Here is a 26956-nt window from a genome sequence, read left to right as displayed (position 1 = left end):
TTAAAACAGACAACTTCCTCCAGCTAGAGCAGGGAGAGAGGAAGAAGAAGATAAAGTTAGAGAAATCTGAAGTGTGAGTGGGGCTCTGCCCACCATGTTGGCTTTGAAGATGACAGAAGGGATCATGAGTCAGGAGCTCAGCCTCACCACCATGTGAAACTGCATTCTGCCAGCAACTTGAATGGGCTCAGAAGAGAACTTACCCCGAGAACCTCCAGAAAGGAACGGCTCTACTTATTTGTAGTTTTGTCCTCATAAGACTCTTAAGTAGAGGGCTCAGATGAGCCACTTTGTACCTGGACTTCTGGCCTATTTAACTATGACATAATAGATGGATGTTGTTTTAAGTCTCTAAATTCATTTAATTAAGGTAATTCGTTATGACAGTAATAGAACAGTAGCACAGTTTCTGATGAGAAGTCAGCCATTAGTTGGATTAATTGCTAAGCAGCACGTAATATGCGACTTTAACTGCTTTTTATGTTTGGCTTTTAGCAGTCTGACTCTCATGTGCCTTAGTATGCTTGTCTTTGTTTATGCTGCTTAGGATTCATTTTACATGAGCAAATCGATGTCTTTCCTAAAATTCAGGAAAATTTCAGTCATAATGTCTTCTAATGTTTTTTTCTGCCCCATTTTATTTCTACAGCTAGTATTCTAACATAATCTTTAAGAACTGTAAGCTTTGTTCATTTTCAAATACATCTTTTCTCTGTGTTTTTCATGTTGGACAATTTCTGTGGGTTTGTCTTTCAGTATATTTACTCTGTCATTTCCATTCGGCTAGGAAGTCCACTGAGGAGAGATTTAATTTCAGAAACGGTATGTTTTTAAGTTCTAGAACTTCCCCTTGGTTCTTTTTCACGGTTTCTGTTCCCATTTCTCTGTTGAGATTTGTTAGTTACATACAACATTTCGTTCATTTAGGGACTGGATTTCATTGATTTTATTGTATCTTAAAGAATGTGTTTCAATTAATAGGTAGACAGATGACAGATAGACAGTTGATAGACAGATGATAATGTTTTATATTTTTAATAATTTTGAATTCTACCGTGGACATTATGAATGTTAAACTGTAGTATTCTAGACACATACTTTTCTCCATTGAGTATTCTTTTCTTCCTCAGTAGGGACTGTCCTTGGCTAGGATTGAACTGTAACTGTTTCCTTGCATGGCAGCTCCAGCCTCCGTTCAGGCCTTTGCCTCTCGTTTTTCTTTTGGGTCTATTCCTTGAACGCTGGGTTCAGGGACGCTGGCAGTCAGAGTCTGGGCACTCCCTCTCTTGGTCTTTGTTTTCTGGGATTTCCCCATTATTTTCAGTGTTCATGGCTTCCCAGCTTCACCTTTCTCATTCCCCAGGGAAGAAAGATCAGGGATTTTGTGAGGTGCACCCCACCATCATGTATGCCACCCCTTTTGCAGGAGAGTAGCCATCTGTGCCTTTCTACTTCATCTATTGATTTCACAAATTTGTGTATCAAAACCCCAAGTACAGGAGGGTTACCTGTGACAGACAATGAAGGGAGAAATAACCCCGTGACCTGACACATGTGGACACTGTTCAGTCGTTTTCTTTTAGTAAAAGGACTAGCACCAGGTGTGCCGTGTGAAAACATTCATACTCAGTGCACAGGAGTGCTGTCTCCACGTTTCAAACCACTCTTGGTAATACCAGTGTTCAATGTTTTCTAACATGATAGCTGGAATGGATACTTTCTTTTATTTTTAATTTTTTTACTAAAAGAGGTTATGTATAAATTTTTAGTTTTTGTCTAATTATGACCTTTAAATAGATTTCTATTTTTTTTTTTCCTGGATTATTTGAAAAAGTACTTATATAATTGTCTTAGTCTGTTTTCCATTGCTATTAAAGAACACCACAATACCTGGGGCTGGATTATTTTATTTTATTTTATTTTATTTTGAGGCAGGGTCTCTCTCCGTCGCCCACACCTAAGTGGTAATTTTTTAACAAGCCCACTCTCACCTTAACTAATCCAGTCCCAGGAGAGCAAGAACTCACTCATGCCTGCAGAATTAACCCAGTCAGACAGAGCGGTATAACACTCTTGACCTGATCACCAAATTGTGCACACATCAATTCTGGGGACACACTGAAACCACAACAATAATGAAGATAATTAATGCTTTGTCTCTTACACATGTCACAAATTATTTTCCCAATTTATCTAGCTTTCACTTGTGTGGTATTTTTTGAATATAGGACGTTTAACATTTCTGTAGTCAAATCTATCACGGCTGAGAAACAGTATCACTTAGTAATGAGGTTCCTTGCTTGGCAGTCAGAGAGACCAGAGTTCAAATTCTGCCTCCACCTATTATGAGCTGCGTGACTTTGGTGCACGGCTTAACCTCTGATCCATAAAGTGGTCACAGCAGGGTCAAGCTTTGTGGAGTTAACACACTGTACAAACCATAGATGTAAAGTCTGGATGCCAGAGATGGGAAGTGAGGAGTGTTGTCAGTGGTGCTGTCAATGGCAGCTGCTACCGGTCCTTTCTATGGTGAGGATTATTTCCTGCCCCTCTACCTTTTTTTTTTTTTTTTTTTTTCATGCTTAGTGCTTCTCCACCTCAAGTGATTTGTATATTTACCTACATTTTCTTTAATGCATTTTTGTTCTTAAGATCTATCCCAGCCCCACGGAAGTGTTAAATTTATAAAATATTTATTTTATGCGGATTTTAAATTGTTTATGAACTCAGTGCTGTTTTAGTTAGTTAGTTAGTTTGGTTTTTTGAGACAGTCTTGCTTTGTCGCCCAGGCTGGAGTGCAGTAGTGTACTCTCCACTCACTGCAACCTCCACCTGCTGGGTTCAACTGATTCTCCTGCCTCAGCCTCCTAAGTAGCTGATTACAGGCACGTACCCCCACGCCCAGCTAATTTTTGTATTTTCTTTTTTCTTTTTTTTTTTTTGGAGACGGAGTTTCGCTCTTGTTACCCAGGCTGGAGTGCAATGGCGCGATCTCGGCTCACCGCAACCTCCGCCTCCTGGGTTCAAGCAATTCTCCTGCCTCAGCCTGCCGAGTAGCTGGGATTACAGGCACGCGCCACCATGCTCAGCTGATTTTTTGTATTTTTAGTAGAGACGGGGTTTTACCATGTTGACCAGGATGGTCTCGATCTCTTGACCTCGTGATCCACCCGCCTTGGCCTCCCAAAGTGCTGGGATTACAGGCGTGAGCCACCGCGCCCGGCCTGTATTTTCAATACAGACGGGGGTTTTACCATGTTGGTCAGGCCGATCTCGAACTCCTGACCTCCTGATCCATCTGTCTCAGCCTCCCAAAGTGCCTTTTTTTTTCTTTTTCTTTTCTTTTTTTTTTTTTTTTTGAGACAAGATTTTGCTCTGTCACCCAGGCTGGAGTGCACTGGTGCACTCATTGCTCATTGAACCTCAAACTGCTGAGCTCAGAAGATGCTCTCACTTTGGCTTCCCAACGTGCTAGGATTACAAGCATGAGCAACCGTGCTTGGCCTACTTATTATAATTTTTAATGCACATTTTTATACTGGTAGGTCATACTTCTCTGCTATTCATCATATTCAAATCCTTTTCCTACACTTTCTTTTTACCCTTTCAGAGGAACTTTAGGTTATTGGCTATTTTTCTTGGGCTGGCATAAAGTATATGAGGAAAATGACAATTTCAACTTTGAATCTAGGAACACTGTAGGTCTCTCCGTTTATTTCCATTTCCTTTCATGATTTTCATCAAGTTTTTTCCCCCACTGCGCACAGCTAGTTAAGCCATTCGCTAGCACTTTTACGTTGCTGCCAGGTATCAGATCCATCTGATGGCGCATTCTTTCTCATTTTAACTGGTACTTAAGAGAGCACATACATTTTTATCAGCTGCAAGTATTGCTTTTTACATTTTTCCTTTAAAATCTCATTTCATTATCGGAAACATCTAGCACCATGTTAAACGGTGCAACACACAGCTGAAGAGAGTTCTTGATCTTTTCACGGATAGTATCTATTCCCATTTTGCAGATAAGGAAGATAAGGGAGCTGGGGCCCGGGTGACTGGGGAACTCGCCCCGATCCCGTGTCTGATTTGAGCCCAGGCAACCTGGCCCCGCTGGGTGAAAAGTCCCACCCCAGAGAAGAAACGCAGTGCGTGGCCGCGCTGTGCCCCCACCGCGAGGAGAGGCCTCTGGGTCCCCGTCCCCGCGATGCAGCGGCCGGGCGGGGCTTCCCGCAGCGGGGCGCTGTCGGCCCGTGGTGCGGGGTTCGGGCCGCGGGCGGGGAGTCCCGGTGCGCTCCTGCGGACAGCAGGTGTTGCTTTGGCCGTGGCGCGGGGCGTCCAGGCGCGCGGCGTGGGGAGGGAGCGGGACAGGGCGTGGGCGTCGGGAGCGCCGGGCGGAGCCTTGAAGAGTGGCCGGGCGGGCGGCGGCCCAGACGCGCCCAGGGACCATGCCCGGCAACGGCAGCGCGCTGCCCAACGCCTCGCGGCCCGGGCCCGGCGGGGACGCAGCGCGGCCGCAGCCCTCGTGGCTGGCGTCCGCGCTGGCCTGCGTCCTCATCTTCACCATCGTGGTGGACGTCCTGGGCAACCTCCTGGTCATCCTGTCTGTGTATCGGAACAAGAAGCTCCGGAACGCAGGTAGGGCCCGCGCCGCGCCCCTGGACCCGCGCTCCGGACGCGGCGGGCTGGGAGTCGCTCGGCCTGCCCGCGAAAGCGCCTTTCCGTGACCCCGAGTCGCGGCCCTGCGAGGGGGGACCCCTGCGGGGACGCCCCGAGCTGGTGTCCTGTCTCGGGTTTACCGGATCGAGACGCGTCGGGTCCAGGCTGCGGAAAGTTCCTCCGCGCCGTTCGAACGGGTCCACGGCGTGGTCTGACACGTGGTTTGGTTTTCCTAACTTCGCTGTAACTTGGAGACGCGGGAGCGGGCAACACGTTGGAGCGGCCGCCGCGGTTTTGCTGCTCGAAGTGGTCTGCGGCCGCGAACCTGCGGCGGAAAGAGGCCCCCGCATAGGCTGTGTCCGCAGCCCGCAGCTCCTCCGGGTGAACGGGTCACTGCGAACTCGGACGCGGCCGTGTCGGAGGAGGCGGGCGCACTGGCACTGTCCCCCGTTCTGTGTGACCGGGGGACTGCCCTCACGAGGATTACGCAGCTGCCGATAATTCTGTGTTTGGGTTAAACTTGCCTCTTCCTCTGAGCAATTAATTGAACTGGTTTGTTCTGGTGGGAAGCTGGGGACAGTTTGCTCTTGGGATACCGGATGTTCAGACTCTAGGTGATGATTAGATGCTCGGTTCTCTGAAGAAACTAGTCTTTTATTTGGAGGATCCAAGGGGTGGGCAAGAAAACATGCACTTAAATGTCTGCCAAGATCGATATTTTTGTTCTAAACAGGCAATTGAGAAAAGCTCTGATTTTGTTTAGCTCCTTTTGGGGAGACTCACCCCTGCCTGCTTTTTTCCCCTGTAATGATTTTGCAGTTTGCAGTTTGAAAATTAGTTGATAAGCACCTAGTGATAGGAATTGAGTTTGAGTTAGTAAACTGAATAAGCTCACTTGGGTAGGTGATTGACTTAAACTGAAGGAATTCTGCCTTCAAGAAAAGGCTCATTCCTTCCTAGCAATAAAACCGGCTTTCTTTGGACCAAACAGATTGTGAGCACTGGGATAACTGAATCCCAGGGCCGCCCCGTGGTGTGGTGCCGTTGTTAACTCACCTTACAGAGGAGAAACTGAGGCTTCACGTTGTTCCCAGGGACTGGAAGTGTGAGCAGGGTTCAGTGCCCGGAGCCGGTCTCCAGAGCTCATCCTGCTTCCTTGCTGGCAACACCTGCAGCACTTGGGAAGTTTGAATTCTGCAGAATCTTTCATTTAAAAACTGTTCACAGCCGAGCACCATGGCTCATGCCTGTAATCCCAGCACTTCGGGAGGCTGAAGCGGGGAAATCACCTGATTCAGGAGTTCGAGACCAGCCTGGCCAACATGGAGAAACCCCCGTCTCTACTAAAAATACAAAAAATTAGCAGGTGTGGTGGTGCACACCTGTAATCCCAACTACTTGGGAGACTGAGGCAGGAGAATTGCTTGAACCTGGAGGCACAGGTGGCAGTGAGCTGAGATTGTGTCTATGCACTCCAGCCTGGGCAACAAGAGTGAAACTCCATCTCAAAAAAATAAAGTCAAATAAAATAAAAAACAAAACTGTTCACACCTGAACAGTTTTACTTCTTATGTTTTCTGAAGAACTTAAGAAAAGGGCTCCTTACACACACTTTGTATTTTATTTGCTAAGGCGTGCCCTTAAGAGGACAGTGCATAAAATACTGCATTCCTGTAGCTGCCTGGAAGACCCTTAGTGAGCTCTAATCACACAGCTTGTCTAGTTCCATATTTTTATGATAGGGACTTTTTGTTTATAGGTGCAGCTGCAGCCATTTGAGGATTTCAGAATGGATGGTGATTTGGAACAGTGATAAAGATAGGTGATTCAAATATAAGTTTCGGTATGCTTGTTAGAAGTTTTGATGATTTTTCAGCTGAATTAATTTGGTTGGCTTTAAGGACGAAATGATGGGAAGAAGAGAATGGAAGAAATGAGAATGCGAAGGCAGCTAAGCTTTGAGCTCTCACTTTCCATTGGAAAGCCGGTATAATTGCAGGGATTTATGCCACCTTCGTCCCCTCAGGAAAATGTGTTAACATTTGCCTTCCCAGGGAAGAAATGAAAAATGGCTAGCAACCTATGTGCTGGTGACACTGGACAGCCACAGCTGACGCAGGCTGCAGGCAACCACTGGTATCTGTGGTGCCAACAGAATATTCATCTGCTCTTGTCCAAAATGTGATAATTGAATTTATCTGCCATGTCATATCTTCTGAGCACATTTGATAGCATAGTGGACGATTCCTGCAATGGAATGCTAGGACTGGATCCTGGCTGTGCACTTTCCGATTTCAGAAATCGGCGAAGCTAAAAACCAAACCTCATTCTCCACATATGTTGAATTACAGATGATACCTACCTGTTTAGCCTCACAAGAATGTTGCAATGACTTGAGTGAAATGGCACATATAAGAATACTTTGAAAAGGACAAAACAAGTAATACCGTGTTGGGGTGTTTTCTGGGTACACCTAACAAGGGTGTGCTCTGTTTGTTGAAAACCATTGCACCAAAGACCTATGATGCTTGTACTTTTCTATATGTATGTTATACTTAAATAAAACTTAAACAGTATCAGGCAAGAGTGCAATACTATCTTGTCTATTCAAAATTCAATTATCTGGCCATCTAACAGAAGTAGAATACAGCCAATAAATGGAAATTAACAAAAGTGACAGGCTCTCACCCAGAGCGGATTTGTTCTAACTCAGAGTGCCACCAAACTGTCATGCTGGTGTCTAGGTCCCTGTAGATTATGAGCAGGAAATTAGGAGGAAGATTGACACATTTAAAGAAATGGCACATAATAGCAGGCAGCATGGGTTGAAATAGACTCATTAAAAGCAGGTTTGAAAAATAGAACAAGCACGACCTTCTGTGCTTACATTGTAAAGATGCAAATAACCCTGCTCACGACTGACTGCTCCTGAAAGCAACGCAGTGCGCTGACATATTTATTAATTATCACCTGATCCATCAGGAGAGGTGTCATCGTGTGTGGTGTGTTCTACTTAAGAAGACAGAGGTATAATACATTTGAGAAAGATACCTGTCAAAAGCAGTTTATTATTATTTAATCTGCATGCACAGTAGGGTTAAATATTAGTAAATGTTAAAAAAAAATTGTTTCCCAGAATGGTCCTCTGGCTGGGTGGCTGACACTGGGCCTGTGCTAAGCCTCTCTTGCACAAAATTCAGGTCTCTATAGAATGTTATATTTATCCATTCTGCATTACCACTCAGAGAGGACACACAGACTATGGAGCGAATTTGGACTTTGGGCCTCAGAGATCTGGTTCAAATCTTGAATGTACCAGGGCTGTTTTAAGACCCCACTTATCTTACAGGGATACTAGAAGGATAAACTTAGATTCTGCCCATCAGTCCACCTACCCATCTACCCACCCATTCATCCACCCATCCATCTACCCATCCATCTATTCACCCGTCATCCATCCGTCCATCCATTCACCCACCCACCCATCTATCTATCCATCCATCCACCCACCCACCTACCTACCCATCTACCCATCATTTTGAGGTACAAATAATAGCATTATTATGTTATTACTAGTATGCATCTGGTGATTTGTTCTTTTTAGGTTATTTTTATTTTTTAAATGTTCATATATTTTTAAGTGTATGTTTAAAAAAACAACAAACAAGTAGTCAATGTGAACGGGAAGAAAGTGAAATCAGCCAAAAATGGTTTAGAATCCCATTTGTGACATTATGCAAAATACACAAAATCTTCCTTGTCTGAGTTTTCCCTTTTGTAATAACCATGATCTCTCTGCAGCAACTAAGCTTGAGATTTAAAGACTGATTATTTCAATCTTCAGCTGTTCTTTAACATTAAGTGAATCAGCTCTAGACACTGCAGTAGCTTTCTTGGGCAAGTATGCTGCCATTGAAAACCTTATGACGTAATTTGTACCGTAGAGATGTGGAAAATGATTATAAGCTAAGCCCACACTTCACACCATCTCCAGTCTGAGATTTCTTGTTGGCACTGTCGCAGCTTTCCTCCTGTAGCTTTCCACAATATTTGAAATTATTGATTCAAGGCCATTTTTTACTTTTAGAGACATTTTATTGATTTCCCCCCCCCCTTGTATGCTTAACTATTGTTCAGATTTCTATGACTTTTTATCCTCGTTTGTATAATATATTGTTATGGACCCCTAAGTTTTTACTTAGGGGTCCATAATGTGTCAAAGTAATTCCCAGAATCCCCTGTAAACCTTATGACAGTAGTTTCAGACTCTCAAACACATGATTGAATTTGGGTCTGATCTTTGCTTCCTCCAGCTATTCATTTCATAAGAAAGTGTTTCTGGCAGGAATTTTCAGCGTTAAATTAATCACAGATAAGATAGAGCTTCCTTTTGCTGGCTCTCAGCAGCATTTTTCTCTTGGCAATTTTGGAAGTTAACCAAGGCTAAAATAGTCCTAGATTAAACCTCCTCCTATTAGTATTTACTGCCATTTGATGGTTTTGTTGTAAAAATATCTGCATTGAAAAGTATCATGCCTTGGCAGTCACTTTAGATCTTCATAGAGTCTTTGGAGCTCATTCTGCCCCTTCTTCATTGGCACCATTTAAAAAGAATAACCAGTACCATGCTGTTTTGATTACTGTAGCCTTGTAGTATAGTTTGAAGTCTGGTAGCGTGATGCCTCCTGCTTTGTTCTTTTTGCTTAGAATTGACTTGGCTATGCGGGCTCTCTTTTGGTTCTATATGAAGTTTAAGGTGTTTTTTTCCTTAAACTTGAAGTCCCAAAGAACTTCAAGTTCTTTGAAGAAGGTCATTGGTATCTTGATGGGGATATCATTGAATCTGTAAATTACCTTGGGCAGTATGGCCATTTTCACGATATTGAGTCTTCCTAACCATGAACATGGAATGTTTCTCCATCTGTTTGTGTCCTCTCTTATTTCGTTGAGCAGTGGTTTGTAGTTCTCCTTGAAGAGGTCCTTTACGTTCCTTGTTAGTTGTATTCCTAGGTATTTTATTCTCTTTGTAGCAATTGCAAATGGCAATCTGTTCTTGATTTGACTCTCTTTAAGTCTGTTATTGGTGTATAGGAATGCTTGTGATTTTTGCACATTGATTTTATATCCTGAGACTTTGCTGAAGTTGCTTATCAGTTTCAGGAGATTTGGGGCTGAAAAAATGCTCATCGTCACTGGTCATTAGAGAAATGCAAATCAAAACTACACTGAGATACCATCTCATGCCAGTTAGAATGGCGATCATTAAAAAATCTGGAGACAACAGATGCTGGAGAGGATGTGGAGAAATAGGAACACTTTTACACTGTTGGTGGGAGCGTAAATTAGTTCAACGATTGTGGAAGACAGTGTGGCGATTCCTCAAGGACCTGGAAATAGAAATTCCATTTGACCCAGCAATCCCATTACTGGGTATATGTCCAAAGGATTATAAATCATTCTACTATAAAGACACATGCACACGAATGTTCACTGCAGCACTGTTTACAATAGCAAAGACTTGGAACCAACCCAAATGCCCAATGATGATAGACTGGACAGGGAAAATGTGGCACATATCCACCATGGAATACTATGCAGCCATCAAAAACGATGAGTTCGTGTCCTTTGTAGGGACATGGATGAACCTGGAAACTGACACAAGAATAGAAAACTGACACAGGAGCAGAAAATCAAACACCACATGTTCTCACTCATAGGTGGGTGTTGAACAATGAGAACACATGGACACAGGGAGGGGAGCACGACATACTGGGGTCCATTGGGGGGAAATGGGGGACGGACAGGAGGGAGTGGGGAGTTGCGGAGAGATAGCATGGGGAGAAATGCCAGATATAGGTGAAGGGGAGGAAGGCAGCAAATGACACTGCCATGTGTGTACTTATGAAACAATCTTGCATGTTCTTCACATTTAACCCCAAACCAAAAATGCAATTTAAAAAAAAAAGGAATAGCTAGAATAGCTGAAGTGAATGGTAGCATCCTTACAAGGTGCCTTGAGTTTTCCCTTTCTTCCTAAGTATTTGTAAGTTGCCTCACTGACAGAAATACCATTTCTTCTAAAAAGGAAATGCACATACTACTTTAGAATTTTCTTTTTTTTTTTTTTTTTTTTTGAGACGGAGTTTTGCTCTTGTTATCCAGGCTGGAGTGCAATAGCGCGATCTTGGCTCACCGCAACCTCCGCCTCCTGGGTTCAGGCAATTCTCCTGCCTCAGCCTCCTGAGTAGCTGGGATTACAGGCACGCGCCACCATGCCCAGCTAATTTTTTGTATTTTTAGTAGAGATGGGGTTTCACCATGTTGACCAGGATGGTCTCGATCTCTTGACCTCGTGATCCACCCACCTCAGCCTCCCACAGTGCTGGGATTACAGGCTTGAGCCACCGCGCCCGGCCCTACTTTAGAATTTTCTAGTACCAAACAGGCAATTAGTGGATTGTTGTTAAAGAAGCGATTATGCATGCACAGAACTCCACCTGCTTCATTGGTGCCCTCTCTGCTCTTCATGAAGACAGTGCTTTAATCAGCAGCCTCACTTCTGTCCCTCTCAAATAAGCAAGTTGACCAGAGACCTGAGGGCCGTACGTGACATCTCCGTGATTTTTAGTATTAAATAGTGCGCAGATAAGAAACAAACTTCTGGATTTTTCTGGATGAAGTGCTCAGATACTTGTCTTTCTACAGAACTGTACACTTTTGGCAATCACATTGAAGGAATCAGTCTCAAAAGAATAGACAAAAAATGAAATGCATCTACATGGCGCTGAATATTATTCAGGTTAATGGAGGTGAAATTGAGTTGTTAAGCTTATGATTTAAAAGCGTGCTCACTTGCTTTGATACCGAGTAGTTCTCATGCTTATTGAATTGAATATTTTTTTGGTTAAATGCTTCCTGCATTCCTACTGTATAAGGCAGAATGTAAATGGTTGGTAAATTTTTGAGGGTTTATCAAAATCCAAGGTCCTATGCTGAGCTTGGGTCAAAAGTGGCTCCTACTTTCAAAGAAATTACTTTCTATCAAGGCACTTTAGAAATTTGTGTTCTTTTTATTTTCAAACAAAGATAAGATATGGAGTACAAAGGTATGAAAATAGGAACATATTTATATAGCAGAAAACCTTTTCAAGAGAAATGCAAAAGTTGGTTGGTAGATGGTAGCTGGAGCTTAAAGCAATCATAAGAATTTTTTAAAGTTGTTTTCTTAGGATGAGAGAACAACATAATAACTGGGGAGGTGTGAAAACTAGTCCACATGTGAAATAGCAGCAGACTGAGACAGAATCAGTAAGGGAATTTCAAAGAAACTGATCAGTGATAGAGACACAGCAGAACTATGAGAGAGCAACACACTGGCATTATGTCTTTTGAAGAAACACCTGCTGGAGAACGAGCCTGCTAACTTACATTTTTATTTGTTTTCTCACATAGTCATTAAGTGGTGGATTATAAAAATGTATGATCAGTAATTAGCATTTCTTCTTTGATTCTCCGAGCACGTTTAGGAATATGAAACACCTATGGTCTTCAAAGGGATAATGTGCTTTCATCCTTCATGTGTGCATTCCCTTCTTCTTTATTTAAATATTTGTTCGTTGCCTCCTATGTCCATCTATAGTGTAAGGAGCTTAGGACACGATTGTGTTTCAAGAGAAAATTTTGGTTCATTCATTTTTATTTTAAGACGTGGTTTAAATTGCAATTTTTACTTTTAAGATTTGGTCTACCAGTTAGTTTTTATTCTATTTTTTCCTTTTAATACTTACTTTTATTTTTAGCTCCTTTAATTGTTCCCTCTGGGTTTGGAGTACTTTCAGCTATTCTCATTTGTGTTATGTCTGTGTAGGTATCATACAGTCTTTTACCAAATACGTTTTTTAAAAAGATTGTTTTACATATATATAATATATATATCTTTATGGATGAAGCATTCCTCATCTATGGAAGATCAGTGCTATTATGGGTCACGCTTTTTGGGATATGTTCCCTCTGAAGCACATGGCAGGAGAGCCCCGAGGTGCCCAGATGGAATAGTGTGTTTGAACAACAGCAAGTCCCATCAATCAGCAGTGGGGAGACAGCGTGTCCCGTGAACAGGGTGTGGGGAGGACGGCGTGTCCCGTGAACAGAGTGTGGGGTGTGTCTCATAAACTGGGTATGATGCTGGTTATGTGTCACATGAACAGGGAGCGAGGTGGATGGTGTGTTGTATGAACAGGGTGCATGGTGGGCAGTGTGTCCCATGAATAGGGTGTCATGTGGATGATGTGTCTCATCAGTGGGGTGTCATGTGGATGGTGTGTCTCGTCAGTGGGGTGTGATGTGGATGACGTGTCTCATCAGTGGAGTGTCACGTGGACGACGTGTCTCATCAGTGGGGTGTCATGTGGATGGTGTGTCTCATCAGTGGGGTGTCATGTGGATGACATGTCTCATCAGTGGGGTGTCATGTGGATGACGTGTCTCATCAGTGGGGTGTCATGTGGATGGTGGGTCTCATCAGTGGGGTGTGAGGTGGACGACGTGTCTCATCAGTGGGGTGTCATGTGGATGACGTGTCTCAGTGGGGTGTGATGTGGATGGTGTGTCTCATCAGTGGGGTGTCATGTGGATGATGTGTCTCATCAGTGGGGTGTGATGTGGACGGCGTGTCACATCAACAGGATATAGTTTCAAAGGTTTACGGAGTGAAAGGCCGAGAGAAGGGGTCGCCAAGAATGTCACTGAATCCTGTGGAGCTGTTTAAGTCTGGATATTACAGAGTGATGAGTTGTCACATGTGGCTGTGGAGAGCCGTGTGTGTAGGAGGTGGAGGGGAGCAGTGAGGCCGATGGCAGGAGAGGCAGGGGATGAGAGGAAGCTCGTCAGCTATGGAGAGACGCCTGGTTTATTGCAGGGATCAGGGAGGACCCCGCCTAGCCAGGACATCGTGCCAGGGAGGAACGTTCCGTGAAGCCACACGTGTGGTTTCCATCACAGGGGAATAGAAATAAGACACGAGGGAGTGATCCTGCAAAGGAAGACGGGCCACGTGCACTCAGATCCTTGCCACAGCCCTAAGCAGCTTGGTCTATTCCATATTAAGCAACTGCAGCTGTGAGAAGCTGTGACTTACCTGAGGTCACCTTAGCAGGTGGCACGGCCAGGATTTGACTCTGGGTTTTGTTTCTGGACTCATGGTGTACACTGCCTCTGGTAATCTGAAAAGACAAGTTTCTAAGGGACAGTCCTTTTACACTGAAGAATCTAAAACACTGACTGTGTGCTTTGATGCCTCGAAGGGAGGCCCTTCCCTTTCCCTTGTCCCGCCAGAGAATATTCCTTACACACCTGCAGTGCTCAGCTCTCCCTTGTCATACGGTTAACATGTATGCACATGGAATTTTAAAAACTATAGGCCAAGTTTGTAAATAGTTTTTTATTAAACCAGACTGGTCTTGGGGCCAGTGATGCTTGTTTCGGGCACCCTCCGTTTCATTTAGTCTTCATGAACAGGAAGTCAGGGGCCTCTGATCTTGCTTTCCACATGGTTGAAGTCCAGGCTGAAATAGGAGTGCATGAAGGAGTGAATATTGGCCTACTGAGAAAACCAACATCTTAGTGGATATGAGCAGGAGAGCAAGTAATTTCTGCTTTTCTTAGAGTGTTGGATACAGTCCTGGATAGCTGTAAAAATGGGTGGGTTGTCCAAATGTCTCGAGTTAGATAGATTTGAGGATGGAATAGATGAACTTATAATGTGTATGATTATGATTAAATGATTTAGTGACTCTTATCTGGTGAAGTTCCTAAAAGAAAAAAGGAAATTCCCTTTTCCCTTCTCCCCCGGACACCGCACGTACACCGTGCACACAGAAGCATCTGCTAAAGTTTTATGTGAGCTACCTGACAGTTGCTCCTGTGTGGAGGCTGTGGCTTCATTAATTTCCACCAAGCATTTGTAAAATGGGATTAATTCAAAGAAAATTAAACTAATGGTTTAATTAATGTAATTACTTGAACAGTAATGCAATGTAATTACTATAAAATAAATGAAGCAGAGCATTAGAGCCATGAAAGAAATTTATGACATCATTTGTGATTTTATTTTTAAGCTCTTTTAAAAATAAATCTCCATTAGGCCAGTTTGTCATCATGACACTGTGGGCAAAAATGTGCTGTTACAATGACAGTTTAATTTGAAACAGAATTTCACATATTATAGATACTTTTAAAGCATTAAACATTTTGAGCTGAGAATTTATTAAAATATGCCTCTTAGGAATTTAAGTGTTTCGATGCTAATTGAAAGTGATCTGTGGGAAAAATAAATTTGCCTTCGTGCTTTAATTTGGACGAATACAGCCAATTTTTAAAGAATTTGCTTTTATAATACTTTATCTGAAATTCCTAAATAAATGGCACAAATGTGCCATCGTGACTGCTATGGGCTGTTTCATTTCACATGTTGGGAGGTGACAGTTTAATTAACTTATCAAGCTTATGAGCAAAAGTCACTGTATTGGGTACAGCCTAGGATGCAAATATGAGGAAATGCACTCAGGTGGTCCACAGTCTGGAGACACAGGGAAGCCTGGCTTGCAGGTCAATAGGACAGGGGGCAAAAGCTACTGTCCCTCCCCCTGGGGCTCCCTCCGTCGCCTTCTAGCACACCCCTTTCCTCACTGCTTCTGGCTGTGTGTGTACTCTGGTGTTGCGGCTTACTCTAGTGTGATATTTTTGGCGTTTCCTGTCTCAATTCCTGTGTCCCCTGCCCCAAATATATGCGCTTAATATGTAAGTTGAATTGAATTTATTATAATCTAATCTGAGTAAAAAGCAGCGTATAAAGAACTTTCAAAGGAGGAAGCCCTTACCTCTAGGTGAGCAAATGAGGAAAGGCTTCTGGCATTTCTACGTGAGATAGACTTGGGAGAACAGGCAGCATTTAGAAAGTTGTTGTGAGGAGCAATTGGAGGCAGAAGGAATAGTAAGAAACAAAGGCCGAAGAGCCTCAAAAGAAAAAAACATCTTTGTAGGACATCTTTTAAAATTGGACTAACGTACCTGGGAGCAGTGGCTCGCAGCTGTAATTCCAGCACTTTGGGAAGCCGAGGTGGGTGGATGGCTTGAGCTCAGGAATTCAAGACCAGCCTGAGAAAAATGGCAAAACCCTGTCTCTACGAAAATACAAAAATCAGCTAGGTGTGGTGGCGTGCACCTGTGGTCCTAGCTACTTGGGAGGCTGAGGAGGGAGGATCGTTTGAGCCCTGGAGGCAGAGGCTGGAGTGAGCCAACATCACAGAACTGCACTCCAGCCTGGGTGACAGAGCAAGACTCTGTCCCTCCGCCAAAAGAAGTGACTAGAGTTATTTTTTCTGTAATTAAATATGTGTTGTTATATTAATTTAGAAAAGTATCAATTAGACTAGGGTTTAAGTTTTGTAACATAAGTTCTTCATAAAAATCTATAGAATTTCTGCATTTTCCTTTGGTCCAAGGTGAGGGAGTTGCAGAACCTGAACTTTTCTGTGGTGTAAGACACTGTCCATGGTGCTGGTCACAGATCGTGACATCTCATGCTCAGCACTGCCTGGAGAGGAAGATGCTCATTATCCCATCCTCTAGGAGAGGAAACAGAAGCTTGGTGAGGTCAAGTAACTTGCCCCTGTTGGACAATCAGTAAGGAATGAAGCCACATTCTCATCCAGAGGCCTGACCACAGAGCCCTCTTTCTCTCAATACCTGTGCTGTGGGATGAACAGAAGCTAGAGGCCCATTGAGGGCTGCTGAAGGACTAGAGAGGGAGTGAAGACTTGGAACTTAAGGAAGTTGTGGCTGGCTTGAGAAATAATGTAATATGAGATTTTGCAGGTGATGTAGAAGGCTCCAGAACAACAGATGCAATGCAAGTATTCTGATCTCAGGACTTTTAATTCAAGAGAAGAGAAACCAGCGTTTTGAACGACAGCCGTTTTGAGCATGGAACAGGCCGTGTTCTGGGGAGGTGGGAACGTGTGAACCTTGGACTTGATATGACGGGTAGCAGTGGGCTGGCTTCCTGCTGGAACGGGCTCCACTTCATCTGCAGGGCGGTAGCCGCTGTGATATCAGGTCATCAGAGTTGCAGGAGAGGCTCCTTGTTTAACAATTGTAACAGAAAATCCAGTGTGAAGTGGTGTTCACTGCATTTTCTTTTTTATTTTTATTTATTTTTTAATTGTACTTTAGGTTGTGGGGTACATGTGCAGATCATGCAGGACTGTTGCATAGGTACATACATGGCAAGGTGGTTTGCTGCCTCCATCCCCCCATCACCTATATCTGGCATTTCTCCCCTTGTTATCTCTCCCCACCCCCAACTGTCCCTCCCCTAGTCCCCCCAACTGACCCCAGTGTGTGATGCTCCCCTCCCTGTGTCCATGTGTTCTCACTGTTCAACACCCGCCTATGAGTGAGAACATGCGGTGTTTGGTTTTCTGTTCTTGTGTCCATTTGCTGAGAATGATGGTTTCCACATTCATTCGTGTCCCTACAAAGGACACGAACTCGTCATTTTTTATGGCTGCCTAGCATTCCATGGTGTATATGTGCCACATTTTCTTTACTCAGCCTATCGTTGATGGACGTTTCCTAAACGTTTCTCTTTCAGGAAACATCTTCGTGGTGAGCTTAGCGGTGGCAGACCTGGTGGTGGCTGTTTATCCGTACCCGTTGGTGCTGACCTCGATATTTAACAATGGGTGGAACCTGGGGCACCTGCACTGCCAAGTCAGTGGGTTCCTGATGGGCCTGAGCGTCATCGGCTCCATCTTCAACATCACCGGCATTGCCATCAACCGCTACTGCTACATCTGCCACAGCCTCCGCTACGACAGACTGTACAGCAGCAAGAACTCGCTCTGCTACGTGCTCCTCATCTGGCTCCTGACGCTCGTGGCCGTCCTGCCCAACCTCCGCGCGGGGACCCTCCAGTACGACCCCAGGATCTACTCCTGCACCTTCGCGCAGCCCGTCAGCTCTGCCTACACCGTCGCCCTGGTGGTTTTCCACTTCCTCGTCCCCATGGTCATTGTCACCTTCTGCTACCTGAGAATATGGATCCTGGTTCTCCAGGTCCGACGCAGGGTGAAGCCTGACCACAAGCCCAGGCTGAAACCGCAGGACTTGAGGAACTTCATCACCATGTTCGTGGTGTTCGTGCTCTTTGCCTTTTGCTGGGCTCCTCTGAACTTCATTGGTCTGGCCGTGGCCTCCGACCCGGCCAGCATGGTGCCCAGGATCCCAGAGTGGCTGTTTGTGGCCAGTTACTACATGGCATATTTCAACAGCTGCCTCAATGCCATTATTTACGGGCTGCTGAACCAAAACTTCAGGGAGGAATACAGGAGAATCATCGTCTCGCTCTGTACAGCCAAGATGTTCTTTGTGGATAGCTCCAACGATGTGGCAGATAGGGTTAAATGCAAACCGTCTCCACTGATGACCCACAAGAATCTGGTAAAGGTGGACTCCGTTTGAGAAAGCACCCGCTTCCTGGCCAGACGCATGTGCTGCTCGAGGCCTGGCTCCTCTCCGCATTTGCTTTCCTGTTCACAGAAGTCTAGGAAAACAGAGTGATGGAGGAGGCTTCCAACTTTCACCTGGGTGCTGCCGTAGTTTCTGAGTTAAAGTGCTGTCAGCTTTCTGAATACATCTCCAATCTATGGGTCAAGACAGTTACACATTGACTGAGGAATGTGATTCAGGGCTTGGGGAGAGTCGGCTGCTGAATGCATTCAGGTGAAGAAGGAGTGTGCAAGCATACACTGGAAGTGTCACAAAGGGAGCAGCTGCATTCTTCTCCACTTCATGAAGATTTCTAGTGGAAAAACAAACAGAGAACTTTATTTATAAATGGATCGATTTTTTTTTTGTAAATGATACAACAAAAGGAAAGGCTGAACATAAATCAGTTTATGGCTCATCAACAATCACAACCGCAACCAATACCACAGACTTTCAGTTGGCAGAGTTAGCAGTGCGTAGCCATACTCATGATCATAAATGTTTGCTGCTCTATCATACAAGTTGTGCATGCAACCAGATAAATAACTAAATTATAGGCTGAGCACGGTGGCTCACACCTGTAATCTCAGCCCTTTGGGAGGCTGAGGCCGGCAGATCACCCGAGCTCAGGGGTTCCAGACCACCCTGGGCAGCATGGTGAAACCCCGTCTCTAATAAAATGTAGCAAAGCTGTCACATACTAGAATAAATTACTGACTTGCAACTATATACATAAAACAAAAAACAAAAAGTTAACTGGATATATTTGCTAATGATTCTTTTCATTAAGCATATTTGGAAAATACCAAATTATGGTTGGGGTGTGTGTGTGTGTGTGTGTGTGTGTGTGTGTGTGTGTGTGTGTGTAAGATGTCTACAAAACTTTACCCAAGTTCTAGTTCTTATCAAAATCAAACTTAAATAGTAAAGATAATATTTAGGCCAGTGTTGCAAATTTCAGATAACCAAACCTTAGAAAATGAACCATGCTCAACTGAATGCTTTCTGCAGTTTATTTTATACCCTTTTCCGGATGCTCGGTATGAATCGCTATGTTGCTAAGGGTATACAGTGTGATTCCTTTGCTTTTTTATGGAATTTTATTCACGTATTTCTAGATTGTACTATATTTGAATTGTATGTCAGCAAACATCGTGAATAAAAAACTGTGCCCTTTAAAAAGCTGCCAGGAGTATCTTACTTGAAAATCAAGTGTGTAACTTTAAAATATTGAAATGATTTTTCACTATCATCAGATAGTTAAAATACTGCCAATGAAACAGCTACTCATAAAGATCAAAGACCCAGGTTTCTCCTACTAGAATCCCCATGTAGGAGTCACATAATCATTCCTTCAAGGTATTTTCTCTGTTCCTTACTGTGATGTCAGTAAGTAGAGCGCCCTTTGCTCTGTGTTTTTTTCTTTTTGAAAAACTTAAATATATGATCCGTTGTGCTTGATATTTTTAGTGTATAAATTATTCTGTAGTCTGTTTGGAAGATTAACTCTTTCAAGATCATTAGATTAGAACTTATCAAATGAACTGTTGTGTAGTACCAGTGGGTACCTGGGTGGTATCGTGTAGTATCGCTGGAGATGCGCTTCTTATTTAAGGAAGCAGACTTTTTCATGAAATCTACTAAGCTGCGTTAATCGACTATCGACATGTAATAAGTATCTGCAGTCTATCAGAGTCACTTGTTTCCAGTGTAAGTGTCTTCATCAGTCTCCTCTCTGCCTATGGGAATACTAGTGATGATGTAAGGCTTGATAAGAAGATAGTGATATTTGCCGTGGCATATTTGCAAATTCTAGGATTATTTTTACTTGTCTATAGCTGGGATTTTAATGCCTAGACTGGAGGCTTTGTGAGGCCAAAAATAGTACCTGTGTTATAACAGAGAAAAAAATGCTACTTTTCGAAAGCACTCAGTGGGATCTGAGTCTCTGGCTAGGCAAAGTCTATACAAGGCCACTGGATGTGGAATAAGGATCAGCATCTCTTACTGTCCTGTCTTCTATCAGTTACTGGAATCCTGTGCAATTACAAGCATTCCATAATTTAAATACGGACATTAACATCCAGTTGGATTGCATAGACCTAAAACTTTGACCATTCTGATTTACATAGATTATTTGAATATTATCACTGGAGAGCTTGATTCAGTTGTATTCTCCTATGGAAAATCTAAATCATGTAGGATTAACTTTTTTGACTTTAGTGAATGTAACTTTTAAACACATATTGTTATGTTTTTCTTATACCTGTTGGAACAGATTAACTGGGGACATACTCCCTATACTATATTATGTAAGCTTCATAGTTATATAAAATATGGTTTTTCTTTGTTTACAACTAAAGAGTTAATAGATATTATAGATTGGAGAACAGAATAACTTCAGTTTGCTCTATTGGGTGTCTCATTACCAAATATGTGCGTATGTGTAAATCATTGACATGCATAAGCAATCACATATTTTTCTGACAAAGCAGCAGAGCAACTTGATTTTAAATATGCTGGGAGGCAATTTGACAGGATAATCAATCTTAGATCTTAAATCCATAACTGCTTAGTGATTAAACACATTCAACATGAATGTCAGGTAATGAATTTTGATCATTTTTTGGACTACCTCTGATTCATCACCAAATATTTCACTGTGAATAAGCAAATAAATTTGGAATATGTTTTTAAGTCAGTTTAAAGACTGAATTATTATATTTGGGGATTATGTGAACATACAACATAATTTTCAAAATTTCTTGTTCTATCCTTTTACTTTTTTCTACTTTTATGCTTATAATTATGATTGTGTATAGTATAAAAAGTCCTCTAATCTCCACAATGGTAGCATTTGCTTTGCTATATTGATTACAAGTTTTTGGAAATCTCCAGAATGTGTAGGGGAAAATTTAGGGAATAAATGAAAGTAATTTTAGTTGTGTCAAATATTTATGTTGCTGATAAATGCATACTTATTTTACCAAAGGTCTTTAGAAGACCAAAGATTGAATGTCAACTAAATTTGTAAAATATAGGAAAAGACCAAAAGGGAGAGATAGCTAACCAAATTCTTAATAGCCATGTAAGGTAACGATAATTAACAAGGTAAACATTTAGTAATACACTAAATGATTACCAAGAGACTGTTGTGGTGGTTGCAGTGTTTAGAGGGTTGTGATGGAAGTTCTTGTGCTGTCTGTCGACTGACTGCCTATTAGGACATCCCTAGTTGGGGTCACTTCACACTCATCTACCCCCAGAAGAACAATGAAGTTAAGTGTGCTGAACCTTGCTTGAAAGTGGTAAAGGAAAATTTAAATCAATGGAACTACAAAATCATAAAGAATAATGATTTTAGAATCATTACCCCTAATCATATATATATTTTTTTCTTCTCTGGAACAGAACAGTTTAATAGAAACAACTATTTAGGATTGTTTTTTTATTGTTAACAGAGTTTAATGTGAGAGAACAAATTTGTGTATGTTGCCTGTGTGTGTCTGTGTTGCCTGTGTGTGTCTGTGTGCATACTGTGTATTTTAGCTAGCTAGCTGCTTTTTGTTTCAGCTGTAATGTTGTTGATCTTAGGGAATATGAACAGCCTTTGAAGAGATAAAAGATCATTTAGATGCTGTGTGTGTTGTTAGTAATAATGAAATAATGCATTGTTCCTAGAAAAGAGTACCTTATTATGAGGACACATTTCTGTGTTCTGATTACAGGACAATATGATGAACATGCCTGTTTTAAAACCAATTGATTACCATTGCTTTTAAAAGGAGACACTTGTCTTTGTCTTTTTCTGTGATAATCTGGTGCTCCAATTTCTGATAGAACTGTTATGTTGCAGTGTGTGGAGCAGATGTATCTAGTTTAGTAAGGAGAAGTAGAGAAATTAAAAAAATGAATGCTACCTTTTCTTTCTATCATGATGTTCAGCAAACCTGTAAGAACTCTTGAGTTTTGGTGCATAAAGGGACTAGTGATTATCCACCAAGCACCATCCTAATCAATACTGGATGAGCCTCAATGCTTATGGCACAAGAGTAAGAATCAATTCAACTGCTCGGTTTGCATAGTAGAACATAACTGATATTTGCCTAGAAAACTAAACTGTATCTTCATTAACTCTCTGACTGTTGTGCTAGAGAATAAGTGTTTTCTTAGACAATGCTTAGAAAACTCAAAGTAGTTAAATATAAGATGTTAACTTGAATTCTAATATTGTTTTACATTGGTAACTATTTTCTTGCATTTGGATATAAATTTTAATAAAAGCTGATGAAGCTTGTTTTTTTCAAAAGATGATTTAATTTTGTATTTTTGAAAATATAGCCCATGGTGTAGTATACTTGCATGTTTTTATCTTTTTTTTACTCATATCTGTACCTTGTTACTGCCAAGGATGAACTTTAATGGGATCTTTGCTTGTATATATTTGTTTTAATAAAAGTTATATGTGTATGCATGTACACAAGTGTACATATAGAAGAAGTTATGATTTATGTCATTATTTTCAAGGTGGACAGTTTGTTTTTCCAGTTATTTGTTGGGAAGCAAACAAAAGTTGGTTAAGAATGGAGGGTTGCTGTGTGTGGTGGCTCACACCTGTAATCCCAATGACTCGAGAGGCACAGGTGGAAGGATCTCTTGAGGTCCAGAATTTGAGACTAGCCTGAACAATGAGACCCTGTCTCCTAAAAAGTTAAAAATGAGCTGGTAAAGATGAGATACACCTGCAGTCCCAGCTACTCAGGAGGCTAAGGCTCCCTGCTTGAGCCCAGGAGTTCAAGTTACAGTGAGCTATGATTGTACCACTGTACTCCAGCCTGGGACAGAGAGTGAGACCATGTTTCTAAAACAACAGCAACAACAAAAAGGATGGAGAGTGGTTTTATAATTACTTAAGCTATGCATCTGTTTATAGACAATAGACCTGTCTCTTTGGTTTTGGCATTTTTCTCTGCAGAATTTAAATTAGTTATTCATATGTATTCATGTATATACCTACATTATTGTGAGGATTCACTTAAGGTGGTAGCAAAAATATTAAACAAAAAATAGTAGAGAAAGTTACAGAATATAGTCTGAAACTCTTAGAAGGCTTAAAGGTTTTTCTATAGTTCTTGGCTGAAGGCAGCCAGAGCCTCTTTGCAAGAACCAGAGAGGTTAAGGCACAAATACAAAAAAATGTGAGGAGTTAATCTAACTAACTTGTTTACTCATGTGGTCTTAAAACTAACTTTTGAGCCACATGACTCTCTCAGGGAAGATCAACCAAGGATATTACCACTAACGGTGTTTGCTTTAGGCATCAGAACCTGTCCTTTGATCCTTAACCTGTAATGATGTTGACTCAAGCCTTTGTCAATTAAACTTTACTGAATAAATGTGAGTCACATTGGCTGGTGAGGGCCAGTGGTTGCAACTGTTTACAACGCTCCCCAAGGAGTCTGTAAGCAGCCATGGACACTAGGCTGAACTAGCAAAGCATAGTATCCGTGTGTCAGTGTACTTTATTCACTTGTTGCTGAGTCAAGGTCTGCAAGACAGACCCCTGAAAGTAGTGACCCCAACACATTGTAATAAATATGTATATATTATACTGTTATATTCTAGTCCATCATGGTATAGAACTGAACATAATTGAACATTGCTGCATTTTGATATATGTAACCAACAAATGCTATTCTAAGTACAGATTTGTTGCACAAATCAAATTTTGTTTCCACAGAAAAACAAAATCCCCCCAGAAAACATTATTTCTTGGTCAGTATGTATGCATGGGAGAGAATTCTTTATTTCTTGCAACCTCTGGAGGAAAAAGACAGGCTATCTTCTTGACCTTTGCATGATTGTGTTGTAGAATCATTCAAGGGACATTAGGGGCCATGCTAATGCCAATCCTTCATTTTACAGACTGTGAAAATAATATTCACAAAAATTGTCTTCTCAATGATCTTTTAGAGTTAGTAGAAGAGATAAGACTGAACCATGAACTCCTGTATTCACTAAAATTTTAGATAATATTGGATCCCTCAGTTTTCCAGATACAGTGCTGGGTAATGGGCAGAAAGTGATGAACACAGCGTTTGTTGTCCCAAGTGCTTACCATGTATCAGGAAGGGGGTAGAACACACATAACCAGAAAGCAGTGCAGCTGCTAACATCAGCAAAAGAGACAACTAGATGCAAATACACACCACCATCTAGGAAGTAGTCTTCCCTTTCTAAAACTCAAGCCTGAAGCTGCTTTAACTAGAAATTTTCAGGAAATGCAGGGATCAAGAAAGCATCACAACATCACAGGAGGCAATCGGCAAAATCCAAACTCTACCAAAATCTTTAGTACAAAGAAACCACTCTCACACATATTTGAAAGAAAAAAGATATAGGGAGGAAACCAAAGATTAAGAGATTTGTCAATTACTTTGTAATGAATGAATTTAAGACAAGCTATGCTTTTAAAAATCATATAGTACAGAGGAAAATCCAAGTACTGCTAAATATCGACAATACTAAGTTATTAAATTTTTTTTAAAGAATGTGATAATGGTGTGTTTTGGTTAAAATCAAATTGCACTGTCCTTTGGAGATACATAATGAAGTATTTGTGCACAAATGGTACAGAGTCTGGGATATACTTCAGAATAATTAGGGTGGAAAGGTGAGGTGGGTGGGTTGATAGAGGAAACAAAATTTGCTTTGAGTTGCTTATTTTGTAAAGGGGTAATGAGTGCCTGGATGTATATTATATCTCTGGCTTAATGACTTGTAAATTGCTTCCGAAACCCTGCTGTTACTCGAAAAGCCATTACATTTTTTTAATAAAAGAATCTTTTCAATAATTTTAATGAAAAAATTGATGTGTTCCATCTCAACTGAAGATACCAAGATTATCAATATTAAATGAATGTAGATTTCATGACATTATCCAATTATTTATCAATCGTGGAAATGTTTCAGATTTATTAATTATTCATTATTGTATTTTTATATTTTCTGGCTGCCTTTTATTTTTTAATCTCAAAAATAATCACAACTTGGGTTGTCAGTTTCTGTGAGAAGGGTTTTTTCTTAAAGGACCAGAATAATTTTTTAAAAAATAGAAGTTCAATTTTATTATTTCTAACATTTAAAGAGTTCTTAAATTTCCTTGCTAGATTTATATTTATATGTGCTTACCAGTGCCCATAAGACCAGCTTAATAGGAATTCCTTTAAATTTAACAGACTTTATTTACCCTCTCTAGAAGTAGGTGAAAATATACCAGTCAGCATTATCAGAAAATACTTCACATTCACACCACAAACTAGTGTCATTCAACTTGTAGGCAAACTAGGGATCTTTGAGAAGGCTCTTCTCTGCAGGTCATACATAAGCCATCTTCCCAGGGGCTGATTTCTTCATCTGAGTACAAAAAGCTACCCACAAATACAGTACTGACAGCAACTTCAATCAGGGGTCAAAAGTAAACACAGCTATTCATGTGAATAAAACTCCTGCATGGAAAACCAAACTAAGATGAACCTCTTAGAATCGATAGTTGCTTATTCTAAGCAATTTTTATAGTCTGTTAGTATTCTTCAGTTATAACTGTTGCTATGTGCTGTAACTTTCTCTCCCATTTATTGTAGTATTTTATACCTTCCAACGAAAGGAATGACTTAAAGAATCACCATCAAACACCTACAAGCCCATCATTCTGCTTCACCTTTTTCCTGGTTTCAGACTTTCAGATACAAACGGTGCTGCATTTGGGGTTGCATTAGTTTGCTAAGGTGGCCACAAGTGTACAGATTGCGTGGCTTATACAATAGACATTAACCCTCTCACAGTTCTGGAGGCTAGAAATTAAGGTGTCCGCAGAGTTGATTTCTCCTATTTTCTTGGCTTGTAGACATTCTCTTCTATAGCATAAAAGAAAAGACAGGAAGAAAGTACCGTATCAGTTTAAACATCTCGGTTTAAATCAATTTTAACTGAAAAAGAATGAAAAGATTGGTCTTATAGAGTTTTTCTAAAAAGTAACCAATGAAAAATATTGGTCTTGAAGCCAAAAGTGATACACATCATTTCCATCTTTCACCACTCACCCTAAATCCCCTCACCTTTGGGCAGCTTTGGTGCTGATTTGCTTACTTGGCAGAAAACAACAATATTCACCCCTGATTACCAGGTCCTTGTGAGGCTAAGGCTACTGCAGTTGAACATTCATGGTTATTAATGAACATGCAGCAATAACGGGTTCTCTGGTGAATATCCTAACTTCCAGATATACTCCTTCCAGCCCAATTTTGTACCAGTGCTTTTTTCCCACATGACAATCAAAAGTCAGTAAGACCCTACATGTATCATAAGTCATTCTGTTGCCTAATGGTCTACTGGTATGAGGAGTTTCAAATGACCAGAGAACGTTAAGTCTGGCAGAACCTCTATGTCTTTCTGTAGAGCATCTCTCTCTTGGGCTGTAGTACAGCCAAGCCTGAGATTTCAGTATGGGGAGCACCAATTCCCCGGGTGGGTCTCTGGATCTAACCATGAGAAAGAACATCCCTCTTCCACTGCTGGCTCCCGTGCCGTTGGGGTCCAACAAGGCAGACTCTGATCTCTTTCAATCTTCTTCGATCTTTTTCATTGGTTAATTTTTAGAAAAACCCTATCTCTAAATACATAAATAAACTGGTGTCCTATATTTGAGATAAAAGTTATTTTTCATCTTGTAAGCTTGTGCTTTTTCTCCACT

At 41.6% G+C, this 26956-nt stretch overlaps 1 protein-coding gene across 1 annotated transcript; it reads left to right on the top strand.

Annotated features, from left to right (window-relative positions):
- Positions 1-4276: 4276 nt before the first annotated feature.
- MTNR1A (melatonin receptor 1A) lies at positions 4277-25287 on the top strand. The gene is made up of 2 exons (XM_003933871.4): positions 4277-4635; positions 17309-25287. The coding sequence occupies exons 1-2, from the start codon at positions 4446-4448 to the stop codon at positions 18175-18177; spliced, it is 1059 nt and encodes a 352-aa protein (XP_003933920.3). The 5' UTR covers positions 4277-4445; the 3' UTR covers positions 18178-25287.
- The last annotated feature ends 1669 nt before the right edge of the window (positions 25288-26956 follow it).

Source organism: Saimiri boliviensis, chromosome 3, assembly GCF_048565385.1.
Source record: "Saimiri boliviensis isolate mSaiBol1 chromosome 3, mSaiBol1.pri, whole genome shotgun sequence".
NCBI classification, from domain to species: Eukaryota; Metazoa; Chordata; class Mammalia; order Primates; family Cebidae; genus Saimiri; species Saimiri boliviensis.
This window is presented reverse-complemented; position numbering and strand designations above follow the sequence as displayed.

Excerpts from the sequence above, each read along its gene's own strand:
- MTNR1A (XM_003933871.4), top strand. The coding sequence starts at position 4,446 with ATGCCCGGCAACGGCAGCGCGCTGCCCAACGCCTCGCGGCCCGGGCCC. Across the intron at positions 4,636-17,308 it reads CAAGAAGCTCCGGAACGCAG|GAAACATCTTCGTGGTGAGC; the intron begins GTAGGGCCCGCG and ends TTTCTCTTTCAG.